Genomic DNA, 16,239 nt, shown 5'->3' on the forward strand with positions numbered 1-16,239 from the left:
TTTGTGATTATTTTTATCACTCAAAAAAAAAACAACATTTTATTTCAACACAGAAACCACAATTTTATTGGAAATAATCAACAAAATTGCAAGAAGTTTTAACTCAGTGCTGCACTATGTATCTTGTTATTACAAAACTGCTCTCTGGTTGAAAGTCCTACAACTGCAGCAGCTTGAAAGCTGCTTAACAGAATGTCACAAATAGCATTTTTGTTTTTCTTACACACCTTGTGCTAGCAAAACCCCCCATGTGTGGCAAACCTATTAGTTCGAAAGAGAAAGCGGTAAACAGGCTGTACAAAACGAACCTTTCAGTACTATGGCAGTCCTTTTTTTGCTATTGGCAGCCTCCATTTTTAAGGGAGTGGCTTTTTCACTTCATTTCAGTTTATCAGTAGGCTGACTTAGACTTCTGCCGTCATCCGCCTCCAACTCATTTACCTCTTCCTCTAATTCATCCTCCAGCTCATAGTCCAAGGCTGATTCAGCATTATCATCCCTGTAATCAGTTTGATATCTGTCCAGTAAGTATTCCTGTGGTGTAATGTCATCATCAGGAGGATTCCTTGTTTTCTTCTTTTTAATTTTCCTTTGAATCTTAGAAAGCTGCTGCTCCTGCTCTTCTGTCCAGGCAATGCTTTCTCTCTCTCTTGACACTTTCAATCTTTTGTAGTCCATTATCTGCTTATTCAGCAGTTCATGATCAATACCAAAAAGATTAGACCGCATGGGTGAATCTGGAGATTGAGTTGCTGAAGACAACACTTCACTGTGGAAAGGAAAACAAATGTGGGGGTTTTGCCCCATGTATATTTTAAGGGTCACTGTTAATGGTGACAACTTGAGTAATACAGAAATAAACAGGAGTTTTCAGTTTGATTTTATTAATGCACTGTGTTCAGCACTGTGCTCCCGTGTTAAGGAAGAGAGACCACCGTACTATGTGTCCATGGACAGACTGTCTATAAGCCTGTCAGCATGTCAACAGATTTAATGAGAGGAACCCAATAAAGCAACTACATTAAAGATTAAACCACTTGTTTCTGGGAAAAGGTGGGCATAGGTAACAGAGTGAGCACTGGACCTGGGAGCCCCAAGGAAGTTAGGCTTCTCCCAGCTCTTCCAAGAAGAGAGAAGCAGCAGTTGGTGCCCAAAACATGTCATATGTATGAACGGCAGCATATGGCACCTTAAGCTGGACTTAAGTATTTCCACAAAACACAAACAGAGGAAGGTGTTAGGTGCCCCGTGGGAATGTCTGTCACAACAATGATTTCCCCCAAGAAGCTATTTCTGATTTGCACCTGATGAACCACCCCAAGACATTAAGGCACAAAAGGCATTTCCACCAACAGATTGCAGCACACAAGTGCAAGGCTGTTGGCTTTGAGAGCATCCAGTCCACAGAATCACTATTCCAATAGATTGTTTAGCTATATCCCTCAATAGCCAAAAATCCCTCACAGAAGAATGCTCTAAAGTACCTTACCTTTTGTTAACTTGTAACTCATGTATAAAAACCAAATTTATACCAGAAAAAAAGTGGCCAAGTAGAGGAGTACTGGTAAATGTAGAGCTTTTATCCTCATGAGAAAATTATCAGCAAGAAACAAATACTACTGCTGTAAAACATCTTTTTAAATTGAATTATCACAAACACATTGAGTCTTAAATTCTTAGAAATTCTAAAAATATTTCCCTCATGAAAATAAAGATACTAATACCAGAACAAGTAGTGGGTCTGCAAGTAATAAGTCTGATGACTATGTCACTCAGAGTATAGACATCGAACACAGCTGACTTCTAAGTCTGTGTTCTGGTGTCACCTTAACGGTTAGTTGCCTCTTGAAAGCATATACACTATGCTGTTACAAGTGACAATTCAGTCATTCTCCACAGCTTAACAGAGGTCCACTTATATATAAAAAATAGACTTTCCCTTTCCATATTTGCAAAGCTGTGGTCTGCAGCAAGGTACCTGTGCACAAGAACCACCAACAAAATAGTCTATGAAAATGTCTCTGCACTAAAATATGAATGTAAACCAGAGCATATATAAGAAATATTTTCCCTTAATTTTAATAAATGGGTTTAACTGCAGTAAAGAAAGCTTAAACCACAAAATAAAATGCCATCCTCTACATTTAATTGCTGGGATGATTACATATTAGTTTTGTCCCAGGCTATTCTGTAGCCTCTTGTGTTATTAAAAGGGCCCAACTGATCTCTTTAAAAGCTGAGATGCCTTTTCGGTAAGGTCTTCCAAAAAGTCTCTCTCTTCCACTTTCTCTTTCCTCATAACACCATTTGCTGAACTCTGAGATAACAACAATGTACACATCTAATTAAAGTACACTTTCTGTCATGTCAAATAATACCCGATTTAAATTGGCCAATAGAGGTAAAAAAGGACACTTGTACAATTCTGATTCAAAAAACCCACCTGGAATGATTTTGAGATGTTTCTTCTTCTTCTTCTGGAGGTCCAAAATCAGCAATTGACAATAATTCCTCAATCTGTAAACACACGAACACAATACATATTAAAGGTCCTGTATTAAATTTACTTTGCTCACACCTACACAAGAAACAGATGAGTATCTAACAACAAATATTTTCTTTTCTACATGTTTGGAATATTTAACAAAACCATTTAAAAATAGCCTTTTCCACCATATACATGGAACTGCTTATACTTCTTGCCTGGGAAATCTGTGTCAAATATCATGACTGAGCCAGGGATTCCTACAAAGTTTTTTGCCTTACGTTCATTCTGAACAGTTGGCTAGGGATTGTGTGACATATGTAACTTTTATTTGGTCTTACTTCAGTCTTGCAAATCCTCTTCCATAACATCCTCACGGTGAGATTTTTTTTTCGCTTCTTCCCCCTTTCTGCAAGTCTGCATTTCTACTACATGTAAATATCGAGTTCCCAACTCTCTTTTAACATGGCACCTAACCAGTAAATGCTACAAATCTAGTATATTCAGTGTTCATGGACTGTACCTAATTGTGAAAAATTTATCTCATTTGAAATTTTTACTCCTACTTTTCTTTACACTACTTCCCTTCTAATTCAGAGTATTATTCTAGAAGTTGAATTGGATGGTCCTTCCCCGTCTTCCAATACTTAAAAACCAGGTTCAGCTACAGTATTTCAAGCCCTGTTATTCACATCTGTGGACTACATAAATCTGATGATCTGCAAAGTGTAAAAAGATGATCAATGTAAGTGCTTCCAAGTGCCATTCACTGACAGAAGCTATACAAGGAGGGATTTTACTTGTCTTGTGTCGTTAACTTTCTTGGTGCCTATGCACTGAACTTGAAGGTAAGGTAGACCAGGGCTTCCCTTCTTCAAAAAGAAGTGGTCATTTAACATAATGGAACAGGTTCCACAATAACTGACCTGAAAGGCAGGACCTGCAGGAGTAGATATTTGTAGCTCCATCCAGGTATGTTAATAATAGAGTAATAGTAATGACAAAGTGCTTCCATAATCACTTGTTGCTTATTGCGTAGAATTTCTTGTGTTGATTAGGGGGAGCATAATAAAGAATATAAACAGCTTTCAGAAGCATTTAGTTCATATCTATTCTTGTGCTTTTAGTTGATGCTAATGCAGGTGAAAAATATTTGCACTGCAGATCAGTACACTGGCATGAAACTCAAGAATTTTTCTGATCACAGAAAGTTCAAGCACTTCACTGCATTTCTAGAGAGTCAGAAGTTCTTGTTATCCCTTCCAGCTCTGCTAACACACACTGCATGAGCCTGTAAGCCACTAACAGTAATTGGTGGTAACAGTAACACATCTAAGAATAAGGCAATTCAGGGCACAGAAATGTGAACATGCTCTCTTCAACTAACGTTCTTTCCATTCACGTCAACAACTTGAGGCAACGTTTTTAATGAAATTCCACTCATTGGTGTCATCTTTCTCTTCTGGAAATCTCACTATTTAAGACATCTCACTTCACGGGCCTAATGACAGCAAATTCCTAGAAAACATCAGTATTCTAGCAGTATTTCAACTAGTTAAAACTATCAACACCTTGGCATAATATGTGAAATAGTAAAGATAATTTTTAAAGTTAAAAAAAACGTAGTATGAGTGATCTTACATCCTCTATGCAAAGATCTGCACTTCCCTAGAAACACTTTAACAATGCACAGATGGAAAAAGGTTGGGGTAAAAAAAAATTAAAAATCACTGATTAGATCCAATGGAACTTTAAAAATACATAACATTTAAAATGTTGAAGATGGCTCCTCAGACCTCATTTCTGTAATCTAATACACGAGGCAACAGACAACAGCCTATTCTATATTTCTATTTAAAATTGTAATTTCATTTTTTAGGATTTCTTTAGTGGCCTAATGATTGGGCCTACAAGCTTTTCTGAAAACTTCACTTCAGAAATTTTAATAGTAGCATCAAAAAAAAGTTCATGGAGCGATAGCTACAAGGATGCTTACAAGTAAGCATCAGTCTTACTCAAGATTCTTTGCTAAAATGCTTTGGAACATGAAGAGGAAATGCTATAGACAAAGACTGATTTTTAATGTAGATTGGTAGAGTAACTGAATGATCAGCTCTCTCCGTATTCCTAAGCATTATGGTATGCTAACTCACGATGTTTGCATATCATTATATTTGTACATTGAGTCAAAGATTACAATTACCTCTTTTACAGCTGCAGCTTCTTTGTCTTTTACAAATAGTACTGGGGGTACATTTCCTACAATCTGCTGACTCATCAGAAGATACCTGGCAAAAATAAAGCATTCACCAGTATAAGTAACAGCACAGCACCTCCAGGACAGAAAAAAAAATGTTAAATTAATTCCAGCAGTACTGCAAATTTAAGGATATGGCTTGCAAAGCCTACGGTCTGATGGATATCCATTCATGTTAGTGCTAAGCAATACATCACTGCAGAATCCCAACTCTGAATGTGTAACATACAAAAACTACTAGCTGCAGATCTCACCCAGTATTCATGATACCAGATTTGTGCACAGGCTGGCACAGGTCTTTCCCCACTTCATTTTGCTTCCTTATCCCCACTGTAGGGGTGAGAGCAGTGGGGGACAGAGCCCACATAGCAGGGCAAGACAAGTCCTACATGCTAGCTGCAGGAAGGACTGACAAGGCTTCCCTCGTCTTCTTCCCAGCCAGCAACATTCCTTCCCAGAGTGGAAGCTGTTAGAAGAGAGCGCTGTGCTGCAGCAGGAATTACACAGCCTAGAGAAACAAGGAAAAGAGATAGCCCTACAAGTATGCTTCAATGCCACCATCCCCATGGGGTGAAGCCCTGATCCTCCAATAGAGCGGCTGGATAGCAGAGGGTAAGCCAAGGAAAAAAAATCTCTATGATAGCCTGAAAACTCACTGGACCCCCTGCCAAAAATGGGTAAAAGCATCACAATACAAGGTAGCATCCCAAGATTTCCTTTTTGATATCAGTATTGTGAAGAATTTCTGTAGTATCAGTCATCCCTTCTGGAGGTCTAAATAGTCCCTAGCAATCAGAATTTCCCAGTGAATCTGTAAGGAGGTAACTTCTTGTAATTGCCAGTCCTCTGGTGTAGCATCATATTCTGGCCTACTGTGGTGCACAGCATGTCCAGCCCACCATCACCAGTACAATGAAGTGAAACTTCATCCAGACTCCTCTTCCTTTCTGCTCAACCCAGTCCAATCCTAGGAAAGCACAGAAGCTGAATAAGCCCGCTGGGCCCCAGCAGGAGAATACACAGCTGGTCTGACACAGCCATCCTTCCCTGAGAGGCTCATCACAGGAGATACTCTGACTCTAAATATCTAGAAACCTAAAGCATCCTAACAGTCAGATAGAGATTGTCAGAAATACTTAAGAAATGGTACTAGTACATGGCTATGAATTTATGAAGTGGTCTGTTTATCCCATAGCAGTACCGTATTCGCGGAGCACTCTTCTGCAGTACACTTTCAACATAACTTTCTTTCTCCATAGTAGCAGCAGGATTCCAGTACAAACGACATGCTGAAAAGTTTGAGGCCAGGGACACCTGCAAAAAGACAAATGTTTCTTTAAAATTATATATATACACATACACCATATACAACAAAGTCTCTAATTCATGAATAAGCATAAAGTGACCCAAACTGGATATGTAAATTCTTAGGAGAATCTCTTCTTCCATCTCTGGTCTTAAGACCCATAATTACATGGTGCCTTTGTAGACATAAAGTTTAACACCAAATAAGATTTACATTCAGTACCTGAAAGGACTTTTTTTATTGAGGCAAGTCACTGCCTAATCTCCTCTTCAACTGAAATTAAACAGAGAAGTTTGTCAACACCTGTATGTTTCTGACAGTGCTACATTTAGTCAATGTGACAGTGCTATCATCACAAATAGTCCAGAATGACAATTTATTGCATGCTGGTTTGGGATACAGTTCAAAGTGGAAGTTTCCGCTAAAGAAGGACCTGTGACACTGCCTAGTGTGCTGTCAGCCAGAGTTTGGTTTTGATACTGGCAGAGAAGAGGAGGCCCTCCACACCACTGTAATGCAAGAGCCTCTCCAGCTGTAAAGCCTGCTGGGAACCTCCAGTGCCTGAACCTCTACCTCACTAACAGGTAATATTCACATTGTCATGCACGCAACGAAAATACATGGTGTGCAGGGGCCGAGGCACACATCAGATAGAGTGACAATCTTCCTGAAGAATAAACTTCTGAAACACAAATTGGATTCTGAAAGATTTCTACAACTGTCATTCATCGCATCTAGCAATGTCTTATAGAACAAGTTCTCACTATGAGAGTATGCTCAGCAAACTTCTAACAACCTACCTGCCTCAACCGAAGGAAGAAGCCGAGGAAGAGGGAGGAGAAAGCATAAACTACCCATTGGAAGGCACAGTTCAGGGTCATCTAGTGCAGAAACTAACTCTTCAAACAAACAGGTGTCTACATACACCAGCAGGAAAAGACAACTCCATCAGAGTATTCCCAGGAGTGAAAACGGCATCACAGTCTGCTGTCGACAGTGCTACTCTTTCCTAGGGCAAAATAGACTGTCCCCAAAAACCAAAGTAGATACTCATCTTTTCCACCACCAAATAACTCCTCCCTTGGGAGACACACCGCCTGTTAAAAAACCCCACTGTGATAATTAACCAGCTGTTTCTACTGCAGGATCAACCCTCCCACACTGAGTCCAATGTAAGCAATAAACAACCCTATCGAACACAAACCATTTCTTGTGTTTCAAGTGCATAACCAACCCTACCTAACACAAGCCATGTCACTGAGCGGATAGAAGTCTGATGTATCAGGCCTGAAGCATGACTTTTATCTGTATTACTATTATGTAATTTTAACTTCTGATACCAAAAAAACCAAGTTCTGATGGACTGCAGAAAGCCTAATAGATTTCTTTTGATAACAGAAGTAACAATATCAGACCAGAATCAGCTCACAAGTAAATCAGGACTGAGTTTCAGCCACTTCCCAGGGCAGCACCAACACTAAGAACTACACAGCTGTAACAAAATCTGTACTGTATTTCGAAGAAGGCTGTTCCTTTCTCTCTCTCATGTTTTAAGTTGTTTCATTTACAGCAATGCCTCCTGAAAATGCTGTGGCTTGCCTACACCAGCCAGTATTTCTGACATGCCATCCGAGCTAGAAAAGCTATACTCAAAGACCTAGAGAGAGAAATACTGTAATGAAGGATACAGCACATATAGAGACAAAAGATTCCTCCTGCCCATGCAATTTTAATCACCTGCCTGAAGACAGACTGAATTCAGCTGGCAAACACATTTCAATTATAAATGACATACCCCTTGTCATATATGCAGCTGTGAGGTGCAATTTTTTTTCCATGCTTCTAACAAAGCTAAGTCCACCAAGCTTTTAACCCACATATTGGTATCAGTTAATCTTTACAAAACAGCAAATGTAAAAGAAAAAACTACAGACAAGAAACAAGAATATGGAGACTGACTTAGTTCCTGAATCAGAGCTTTAACATCCCTTTCAAACCCATGAACGATGACAACACTAGCTATGATTAGGTACAAATTTCAATTCTTTCTGGAACCTTGCTGGCCAATGCCATTTTCTTAGGTTTGTTTTATTTTTTTGAACTAAGCTCATGCCCCACTTAGGTCTTCTGCCTGTGTAATGATGCTGCTGAGGGACACAAGGAGGTATCAACTCTCACACAACTGCACAAAGAAAAGAGTCCCGGAAAGATACACTTATGTTGGTAAAACCAGGCTCCTCCTGAAAGGGCAAGGCAAATAGTACATGTCTGAGTAACAGAAAATAGAAGTCATACCAGGAGAATCACCATTTAGTTGGCCTAAGTTGCATTTCCATTCTAGTGGCAAAGGTCTACTAAGCCAGGTACAACAGCGGCAAAGTTCTCCTAGTGTGCAAGGTGAATCCAGAGCCTCATCTTGCTGTGCTCTGTCGCATCAGAAGCAATGCAGTAAAACTCCTCCTGCACACAACACCCAGCGGAGGACCTGAAGGTGCAGTCAGAGCAGCTCAACACAGGCTGCAGCTTTGGCACTTACCCTGCAGATTTCCAGCTTGAGATCATAAAGTTCTTGATTAATTTCACTGGTACTCATCATCTCTGTCACAGCTTTATGAATAAGACTGTTCAAGACTCTGAGGCGTATGTTATCTTCTTTCCTAGTTTTTGTCTGGTCATCTTTTATTATAGAGGCCAACTGGGTTGGTTTATACATCTTAAAAAAAACCCCAAAACACAACGAAAAACCACAAGACATTAATCAGTAGTTACAAACTGGTATTAAGCAATTATATAGTCTTGTGCACTCTAAGTATGCTCTCAGAATGTCATTATTGCAGCTGTGATGGCTTTATATAGGTCTTATGTATCACATGTTTCAATAAAGAATATTTCTGTCTGCAGTATCTTTGACCTTCAATGTATTACAGTCAAGGTTTCTTAGGTTATTATTCTGTAGCAAGTTACACAGCTCAATAAATCAGTTTTCTAAAATACTGCATGTATTAACTGAAAGGCATTGCTTGTTTGAAAAACAAACCTAAAAACTTCTTTTCCATAAAACTAAGCTGGTACACAACAGTTTTAATCTGTATCAGTTCTCTGCTATGGGCTCAAGAGCGTGCAAGAGAGCGTTGGTGCTGGCGCGGATGAAAGATCAGCACAGAAGAGGAAACGGCCACGGGGAGTCAGATGGCTTCTCTCGACAGCAATGTCATAGTGAAACCGGAGCCCTAGCGTTCATTCACAACATTCTGCTATTTCTCCACCAGAAAAGGCTTTTCCCAAAGTCAGACACGACGTCAGAAGCACAAGCTTGTTCCTCCTGGCACAGATAAACACAGCACTCCGAAAGCTTGCACTTACCATTTTAGATCCCAGGGTAGGGCTGTCATACCAAAACTTCTTTCTTTTGGAAAAAGGAAATCAGCTTTATCTTTCAGCAACGCCGCTCACCCACGGCCGCGCGGCGCGGGGAGAACAACCCCCGGCTTCTCCAGAGATCGGTGTAACCCGGCACACCGCTGACGCCCCTGAGCAGAGCCCCACCGCCGCTCGCAGGGCGGCTGGGGGTGGGCGGCTCCCCGCCAGGCCGCCGGCAGCGCCCCGAGCCCCATAGCCCCGCTCACACCACTTGGCCCAGCGCCCACGAACCGCCCCGCCAGGGCCCGGCCCGGCGCGGCACTGCCTGCGCGGAGCACGCCCGCCAGGCCGCAGGCCCCGGCCCCGGCCCGTCTCACCCCGCAGCGGGGCCCAGCCCGGCGGGAGGCCCCGCTGCCCGCCAGCCCCCCGGCCCGGCCCAGCCCGCGCCGCTCCCCTACTTTTTTTTGTGGAGCATTTTCTTCAGCAGGTTCCTGGAGCCGCCCAGGGCGGCGGAGCTGCGCAGCGCCCGGCACCACCGCGGCACCGCCACCGCCCGGCCGCCCCACATGCTGCCGCAGCGGCGCAGCCCCGATCTCCCCGCGGCGGCGGTTCCGGCGGGGCCGGCTCCCCCTCGCGGCGCGGCGGCCCGGGCCCGCAGCGCCCCGGCGGCGGGGGCGATGGCGGCTGTGGACGGCCCTGCGGCCCCGGAGGGCAGGCGGGAGGCTGAGCTGCCCCCGGGGACGGGAGGACCGCAGGGCCCGAGCTGGAGGAGGGCTGCCTCCCGCAGCCGCCTGGGCAGGCACCACCGTGCGCGGGTCGTTGGCCGGGTGGGCGGGTTACGGCGGAAGCGAGAATCAAGCCGGCAGCCGTCGTTCCCGGCCGAGGGCTGCCCCGGCCGCGGCCTCGCAGGCTGTGCCCTGAGGCTCCGCGCTGCTGCCGGGGCGCCGGGAGCCGCCGGCCGGACCCGCTGGCTGGGCCGCGCCGCGCTGCGGCGGCACCCGGACACGACTTAAACGTCCTTAGTTCGGAGTTACACTGACGGGCGACTTAAAATAAATTACACCGAAGCGAAACTCTGGAATCTTTGAGTTTTTCATTGAAGTTCACAACAAAATACTGCAGTTTTCCATACAGCATCGCTTTCGGTTATTTAAATGAATTAAAGCCATGCATGATAACGTTTTATCTGTATAACACACATGGGATCGCTACATGAAGAGTGATCAAATTACTGTTTCCTCACACCAGGATAAACACTAATGGCATTAACATCAAATTAAGGCCGTGTTACAGTAATACTTCATTAGGGATAGGAAGACCCCTGAGACCCGCATGTATGCTTTCCACCATGTTTTCCATCATAAGGCGGCGTGTCTTTTTGGTGGCACTTCCAATGTGAGGAGTTATTATGACATTCTTCAGCTTTAACAAAGGGTGATCCCTGGGAAAGGAAAAGAAATACTGAGCTAGTCACTCACAGAGCATTCATCTGTTACTTCGTCACCTGAAGGGAGCCAGGGAAATATTTAAAATAATAATTAAAAATAAAAACTAATTGCAGGACCCATGTATACTCAGAGGCGTTCAAACTGCTGCCTAGCTTGTGGGTTTTTTTATGCAACAAATCCTGCAGATGAGTCGGTGTGAATTTTGTTTGGCTAGGACTGAAGGATCGGGGACACCGTTTCAGCAGGACTAGTGCACGTACATCATGCGCTCCTACTGACAAAATTATGTAACTTCTCACGTGGTCACAAACTTGGTCTTAGTTTGAACCACACACACACCCATGCATTTATATTTAACCTAAATACATGTCCTACCTTGGCAAAGGTTCAGGATATGTCACATCCAGAGCAGCTGCCTTAATAACTTTGTTTTGAAGGGCTTCCACCAAAGCGTCCTGATCCACAACCAGACCTGGTTTACAGTAAGAAGGATACTTCTATTTTCATATTCTGTGCTGTTCTCTCACCGTCTTTTTGGGCACGGTGGTCAGGTAAATGGCAGGGCTAGCAATGTGTACAAAGCAGAAGCGGCAGCAGAGAGTGTGGTAAAGTTGGAGGAGAAAGCTTGGGTAGAGTCGGACAGACAGGAATTTTAAAAGGCAGTACATAGCACCATAAAACAAAGTATAGTGCCAGACTTCAGAGTGGGCTGTGCCACCCTGATGTATGTTAGCAACAACACTGCACTAAATAAATAAAAAGCTTAAGTAGGCGATTATACAAATATACATGGGCTTCTAACACTCCAAGCTCACTAACATTTTAGAGACCTACTTGCTCATAATTATGGAAATGCTTAAATGTTTTGCTGAGTTATGACCGTGGACATCTAAACAATCTAGTAATCAGAGAATTTACTGACAATTTCAGTGTGACAGACTCTATATTAGGGGTGGCTTTTCCCAGGACTTTTTATGGCAGCAAACCATAATGCAGTTTTATTTATTCTGTACCGTACCTCTGCTGATATTAATGAGAGTAGCTGTGGGTTTCATCAGCTCCAGCTCCCTCTTCCCAATCAGTTGGTGTGTCTGTGGAGTCAGCTTCACAGACAGCAACACAAAATCTGACTGCTGGAGCAAATCATCTATCTTCTTACAGTAAATAGCTCCAACCGCACTTTCTTCTTCCGTGTTTCTGAGGAGAAAAATCCAAAATTAAAATCCAGTAGTAAGCAACAAGATAAAGTTCAAATCACCGTTAGAGAAAAGGTTTCTTAATTGTTTTCTTCACTCAGTAGTGCAAAGCAGTTAGCCAGTTATCTGACTGAAACAGTAAAGAAAAATGTTAAGCTGTTTCCCACAATAGCAAGTGCACCATACACGAACATGCAGTACTGTACCTGTGGGGATGAGAAGTAAGAAATGAGTATCATGTAAATGCACTGAATAAATAATAAAAGCATTTGTGTCACAGCTTCTGGTTGTAACGGGGATTCTTTACCAACTCAAAAGCAAGACTGATATTTGATATGAATTCCCTTCCCTGTGAAAAGTAACTCATCTAAAAATTGCTGAGGAAACCCACAAGACAGGGCAGGGGTTACATCTTCAGAAATTTGTGTCAGCAGCAGTTGTCTTGCTCTGTGCATGCTCCACTGACACCACATGCTGCAGGACCTGTCTGTGCATTCAATCCATGTCAGGACAAGGCTGGGGCACGTACTGCCCAGCTCCCATCAGATTCTTACCTGAGAAGGATGGGATGGGCCTGATGGGTGTCACAGCATATGTGAAGGGCACATACACCTCATCTAGAAGACAGCAAACGGACTGGCAAGTCTGGCTCTTCATTGTCATCTGGCTCTGAAAGCACGGGATGTCTCTGCCTGCGTCCCTGCCTCACCTAAGTCATGGGAGTTATGTCCTCCCAGACTATTTCTCCTTTCCTCAGTCTATTGCAATGTCACCAACATGACAGGAAGGCCCAGGGAGCCCTGACTCATGGGGAGACCAGTGAGATGGATTTCTCCCATTCCTTCTTGACTTTCTTTCTGTATAAATTGAGAAATTAATGACCATTCTGAAGCAAGTGTATGTACTTTGCCACTTAAAGAGCCAATAATAAGGCAGCGACTTATTGTCATGGCCCTGAGGGCACCACCAGTCCTGGCTGTCCCTGTCTGGCCCCCCGGGGCTCCCCCACATCCCAGGACCTCATGACAGCTCCCCTCGGTGCTGCCAGCCCCTGGCCCAGCGATGCCACAGCAGGGATGGTCTCCAGCTCCCCTCAGCCCCGGCCTGGCCTCCGCCCTGCCTTATCATCATGAGCTCGCCTGATGATTTGGACTTTTGGGTGAACCTGGCCACGATCTGTGGCCCTCACTGTTTCCTGACACAATATTTAATAACAATAGCGCAGAGAGCACATCATCCTATCCTAACACAGAGAGAACAGGAGATCAATTTGACAGTGAAAGGTACAAATAACGTTTAAAGGCAATGACAAAACAGACTTTCCATGGAGCTGCAACCAGCTTTACCTCTGATTCCTGTTGTGGTACAAAATCTTCATTTCAAAGGCTTTGGCTCTCTCAGCCACTTTGTAGCCAATGGTGCCCATTCCCACAATCCCCAGGGTCGCCCCAGAAACCTCAGCCCCCAGCCAGTCAGCGGGGAAATACTCTGTGTCAGGGGAGACTGCAATCTGATAACCTTGGAAGACGGAAAAGAAGAAAGTATGTCATGTGAAGGATGTCCTGGCATCTGGTTACTTTTTTTCTACTTACTTTTTATCATAAGACAAGGCAGGAACAGTAAGGTAATGTTATTGTCTTTCTGGACAAGAAGTGGATAATGTTGCACTGTCAACATGACATCTGGTGTTGATTTCTTGCTTAGCATAGAAACATATCCAGCCCCCCTTTGGCAGACAAGGAAGGTAAGGCCGAAGCAGCAACCTCCCTTTGATGTACCTGACACACCTGCCCATCATCTCTCTCTGCCTGCAGGACAGTTTATTGCACCATTGAAACGCACCTCAGCAACACAGCTTCTTGCTCGTGGTGGTTCATCAGCAGGGCTTACGAAACTGGCAGTGCCTACATTGTAAATACTGAATGGTGCAACTGATGAATCCGTTGTGGTACCATCAAGACTTTCAGTAAGGCCAAAATATGATTCCCAGCTATCTTGCAGATACACCAAAGTTGGCAGGAAAAAGAAACACAGAACATGGTGGACAGATTTCTGGACAGCTTGTTCGTAATGACTCAGATACATGTCAGCTTGGCAAAGACAGGTTTCAAGCCTCCTTGAAAATATCTCCTGTTAATCCCCCTTTATTAAAACTTGAAAAGCAGGGCTGCAGTGAACAAATACAACAAATAAGTGGTTATGAGCTGAGGGAGAAGAGGCCTGAATTTAGGGCTATCTGAAAAAGGAATGCACCTACCTTGCTGATACGCCTGCTTGGAAATGGTATGCCCTGCGTGCAAGTTATTGTCAACACGACAGATTTGTCTTAACTTTTTCCTCATTCCAGTATTTTCCTGTATTTCTACTTTCAGGCTTACCTTTGCATCAGCACACGCTTTCTAACTGCATGTTTTGATGAGTCACCTTTTGTACAAAAAGACTAGAACCATTTCAGTTGTTACCTTCCACAAGTCTCCTGGAAGATGCCAGCATCAAAGCCATCCCCAAGTCTGCAGTGTCGGTGGAAACCACAAATGGAGTGTTGGACACTTTTACACCATAGCGGGAGAGGAGGTTCAGGTCCAAGTGATCTATTCCCACTCCAGAGCTTGCAACTATCTTCAAGTTAGGCAAGCTCTGGAGCAGCTCTTCCTTAATAACTGGTTTGTGATACCACATATAAATAGCTCTGATCTTTTTGCTGAGAAATTTCTTGTTTTCAAGATATTCTTTCATGGTGATGAGATGAAAATGTTTCTTCAGAAATTCAGCATGATCTTCATATACTCCATACCTCCCTCCTATACAGTCAATTAGCACATAAGGCAGTTCCTGAACCTCCATGCCCTACAAAAGCAATGAGAAACCAAAAGGACATGTCCTTAAGTGACCCATTACACCTTTTTTAGAAAACAGGGATTGGCTCCATTACATGCTGATTTCCCACTTGATGACAGAGTTGGCTAAAGATATTCACTCCCACATGCAGAACTTTTCTTGTGTTCTCCCTGTGTTACTCAGAAATATGCTCAATTTTTATATAATCTTGTTAAAAGACAAGAAAACCTTATATACCAGCTATGCTAACACTTAAACAAAAGACCTACCAGATGTTGCTCCTGTTCAGTGTTCAATATTTAAAGGCCCAAGTCTTGATAATTCAAGAATGAGGCCATGTGAGCGGAAGGGTATCTTTTAGCTCCCGAGTTCTGCCTTTGATTGCCATCTACGCAACCATATTAAGTAATTAGCATTAATGAGATTATCTCAGGAAAAATCTTGTTTAATATGACAGAGTTATAATTTACCAATCATGAACTTTGGAGTTATCAATTTCCTTCCTGAATATAAGTTTACCTCTTTTTTCCTCAGTCTCCTTCAGTGTCCTGACAACAGTCTGCTGACTCTGGAAAGAATCAAGTCTGTGATCTCAGGTTAAAGACGAGAGACCGCACGCTGCCTCTCAGCCACGTGGGAAACAGCCCTAGGGTCAGAGGTACAGAAAAGACAGATGTATATGGGGCCTGATCCCCAGCTCCCGGGCTGCTGAAACAAAGCTCCAGGGCTCTCGCACCGCCAGCCTGACGGGACCAGCGCCCCCCCAGTCCCCAGCCACCGGAGCGCGGTGCAATGGCCAGTTTTACAGGCTTGGGGCCGGTTGAACCCTTTCCGAAGGCGTTTGCCGTTTTCCCGGTAAAGCCTGCAGGTGGGTCTAGAGATGGGAAGGAGCTGGACCGGCGGCCGCAGGGCTTGGTCCGGCCCTGAAGGATGGCGGGGAACGGGCGAGATCCCCTCCTGGTCCCGCTGCCAGCCAGGACGGGCGGTTGGGTGGGGTGTAGGGACCCCGGGAGACCCCCGTGCCCCGCACGCCCGATCCTACCGACAGCACCACCGATCTCCTGTTGAGCCGTGGCCACGCACAGCCGGGGCTGTGGCGGGGGCCGAGGTGCGGAGGACCCCCAGGGGGACGGCAGCCACCGCCCGGCGGAGGCTCTCCCGGGGTCCCGGGCCAGGGGGTCCCGCGGCGCCGCTCGCAGCACTCACTCACTCACCCACACCCACCTCGCTCGCCGCCGCCGCCGCGCCCCAGCCACACCGCCGGGCCCGGCCAGGGCGAGGGCGAGGGCGAGGGCGGAGCGGGGCCGTCCCTCCGCAGCTGCCCAGGCGGCGCCGGCCAGGTGCCCGCG

At 44.5% G+C, this 16,239-nt stretch overlaps 2 protein-coding genes across 6 annotated transcripts; both read right to left on the reverse strand.

Moving 5' to 3' along the window:
- On the reverse strand, window positions 1-10,017 carry RBFA (ribosome binding factor A). Of its 2 annotated transcripts, XM_074870266.1 has the most exons (7): window positions 9,867-10,017; window positions 9,412-9,454; window positions 8,585-8,761; window positions 5,944-6,056; window positions 4,689-4,773; window positions 2,444-2,517; window positions 1-769 (listed from the first exon to the last, which is right to left on the reverse strand). In XM_074870266.1, exons 1-7 carry the CDS (start codon window positions 9,974-9,976, stop codon window positions 379-381), a joined length of 993 nt encoding a protein of 330 aa, XP_074726367.1. In that variant the 5' UTR covers window positions 9,977-10,017; the 3' UTR covers window positions 1-378. The 2 variants fall into 2 exon arrangements, with proteins under 2 accessions (XP_074726367.1, XP_074726373.1); XM_074870272.1 differs by lacking the exons at window positions 9,412-9,454; window positions 9,867-10,017 and adding an exon at window positions 9,086-9,277.
- A 465-nt stretch (window positions 10,018-10,482) lies between these two features.
- Window positions 10,483-16,223, reverse strand: LOC141944194 (putative 2-ketogluconate reductase). Of its 4 annotated transcripts, none has more exons than XM_074870389.1 (7): window positions 16,115-16,223; window positions 15,410-15,536; window positions 14,515-14,899; window positions 13,399-13,570; window positions 11,875-12,053; window positions 11,232-11,328; window positions 10,483-10,849 (listed from the first exon to the last, which is right to left on the reverse strand). In XM_074870389.1, the coding sequence occupies exons 3-7, from the start codon at window positions 14,894-14,896 to the stop codon at window positions 10,696-10,698; spliced, it is 984 nt and encodes a 327-aa protein (XP_074726490.1). In that variant the 5' UTR covers window positions 14,897-14,899; window positions 15,410-15,536; window positions 16,115-16,223; the 3' UTR covers window positions 10,483-10,695. The 4 variants fall into 4 exon arrangements, with proteins under 4 accessions (XP_074726490.1, XP_074726499.1, XP_074726478.1 ...); XM_074870398.1 differs by having other exon boundaries at window positions 15,410-15,458; window positions 16,115-16,133; XM_074870377.1 differs by lacking the exon at window positions 16,115-16,223 and adding an exon at window positions 15,933-16,048.
- Window positions 16,224-16,239: the final 16 nt, after the last annotated feature.

This window comes from Strix uralensis, chromosome 1 (genome assembly GCF_047716275.1).
Source record: "Strix uralensis isolate ZFMK-TIS-50842 chromosome 1, bStrUra1, whole genome shotgun sequence".
NCBI lineage: Eukaryota > Metazoa > Chordata > Aves > Strigiformes > Strigidae > Strix > Strix uralensis.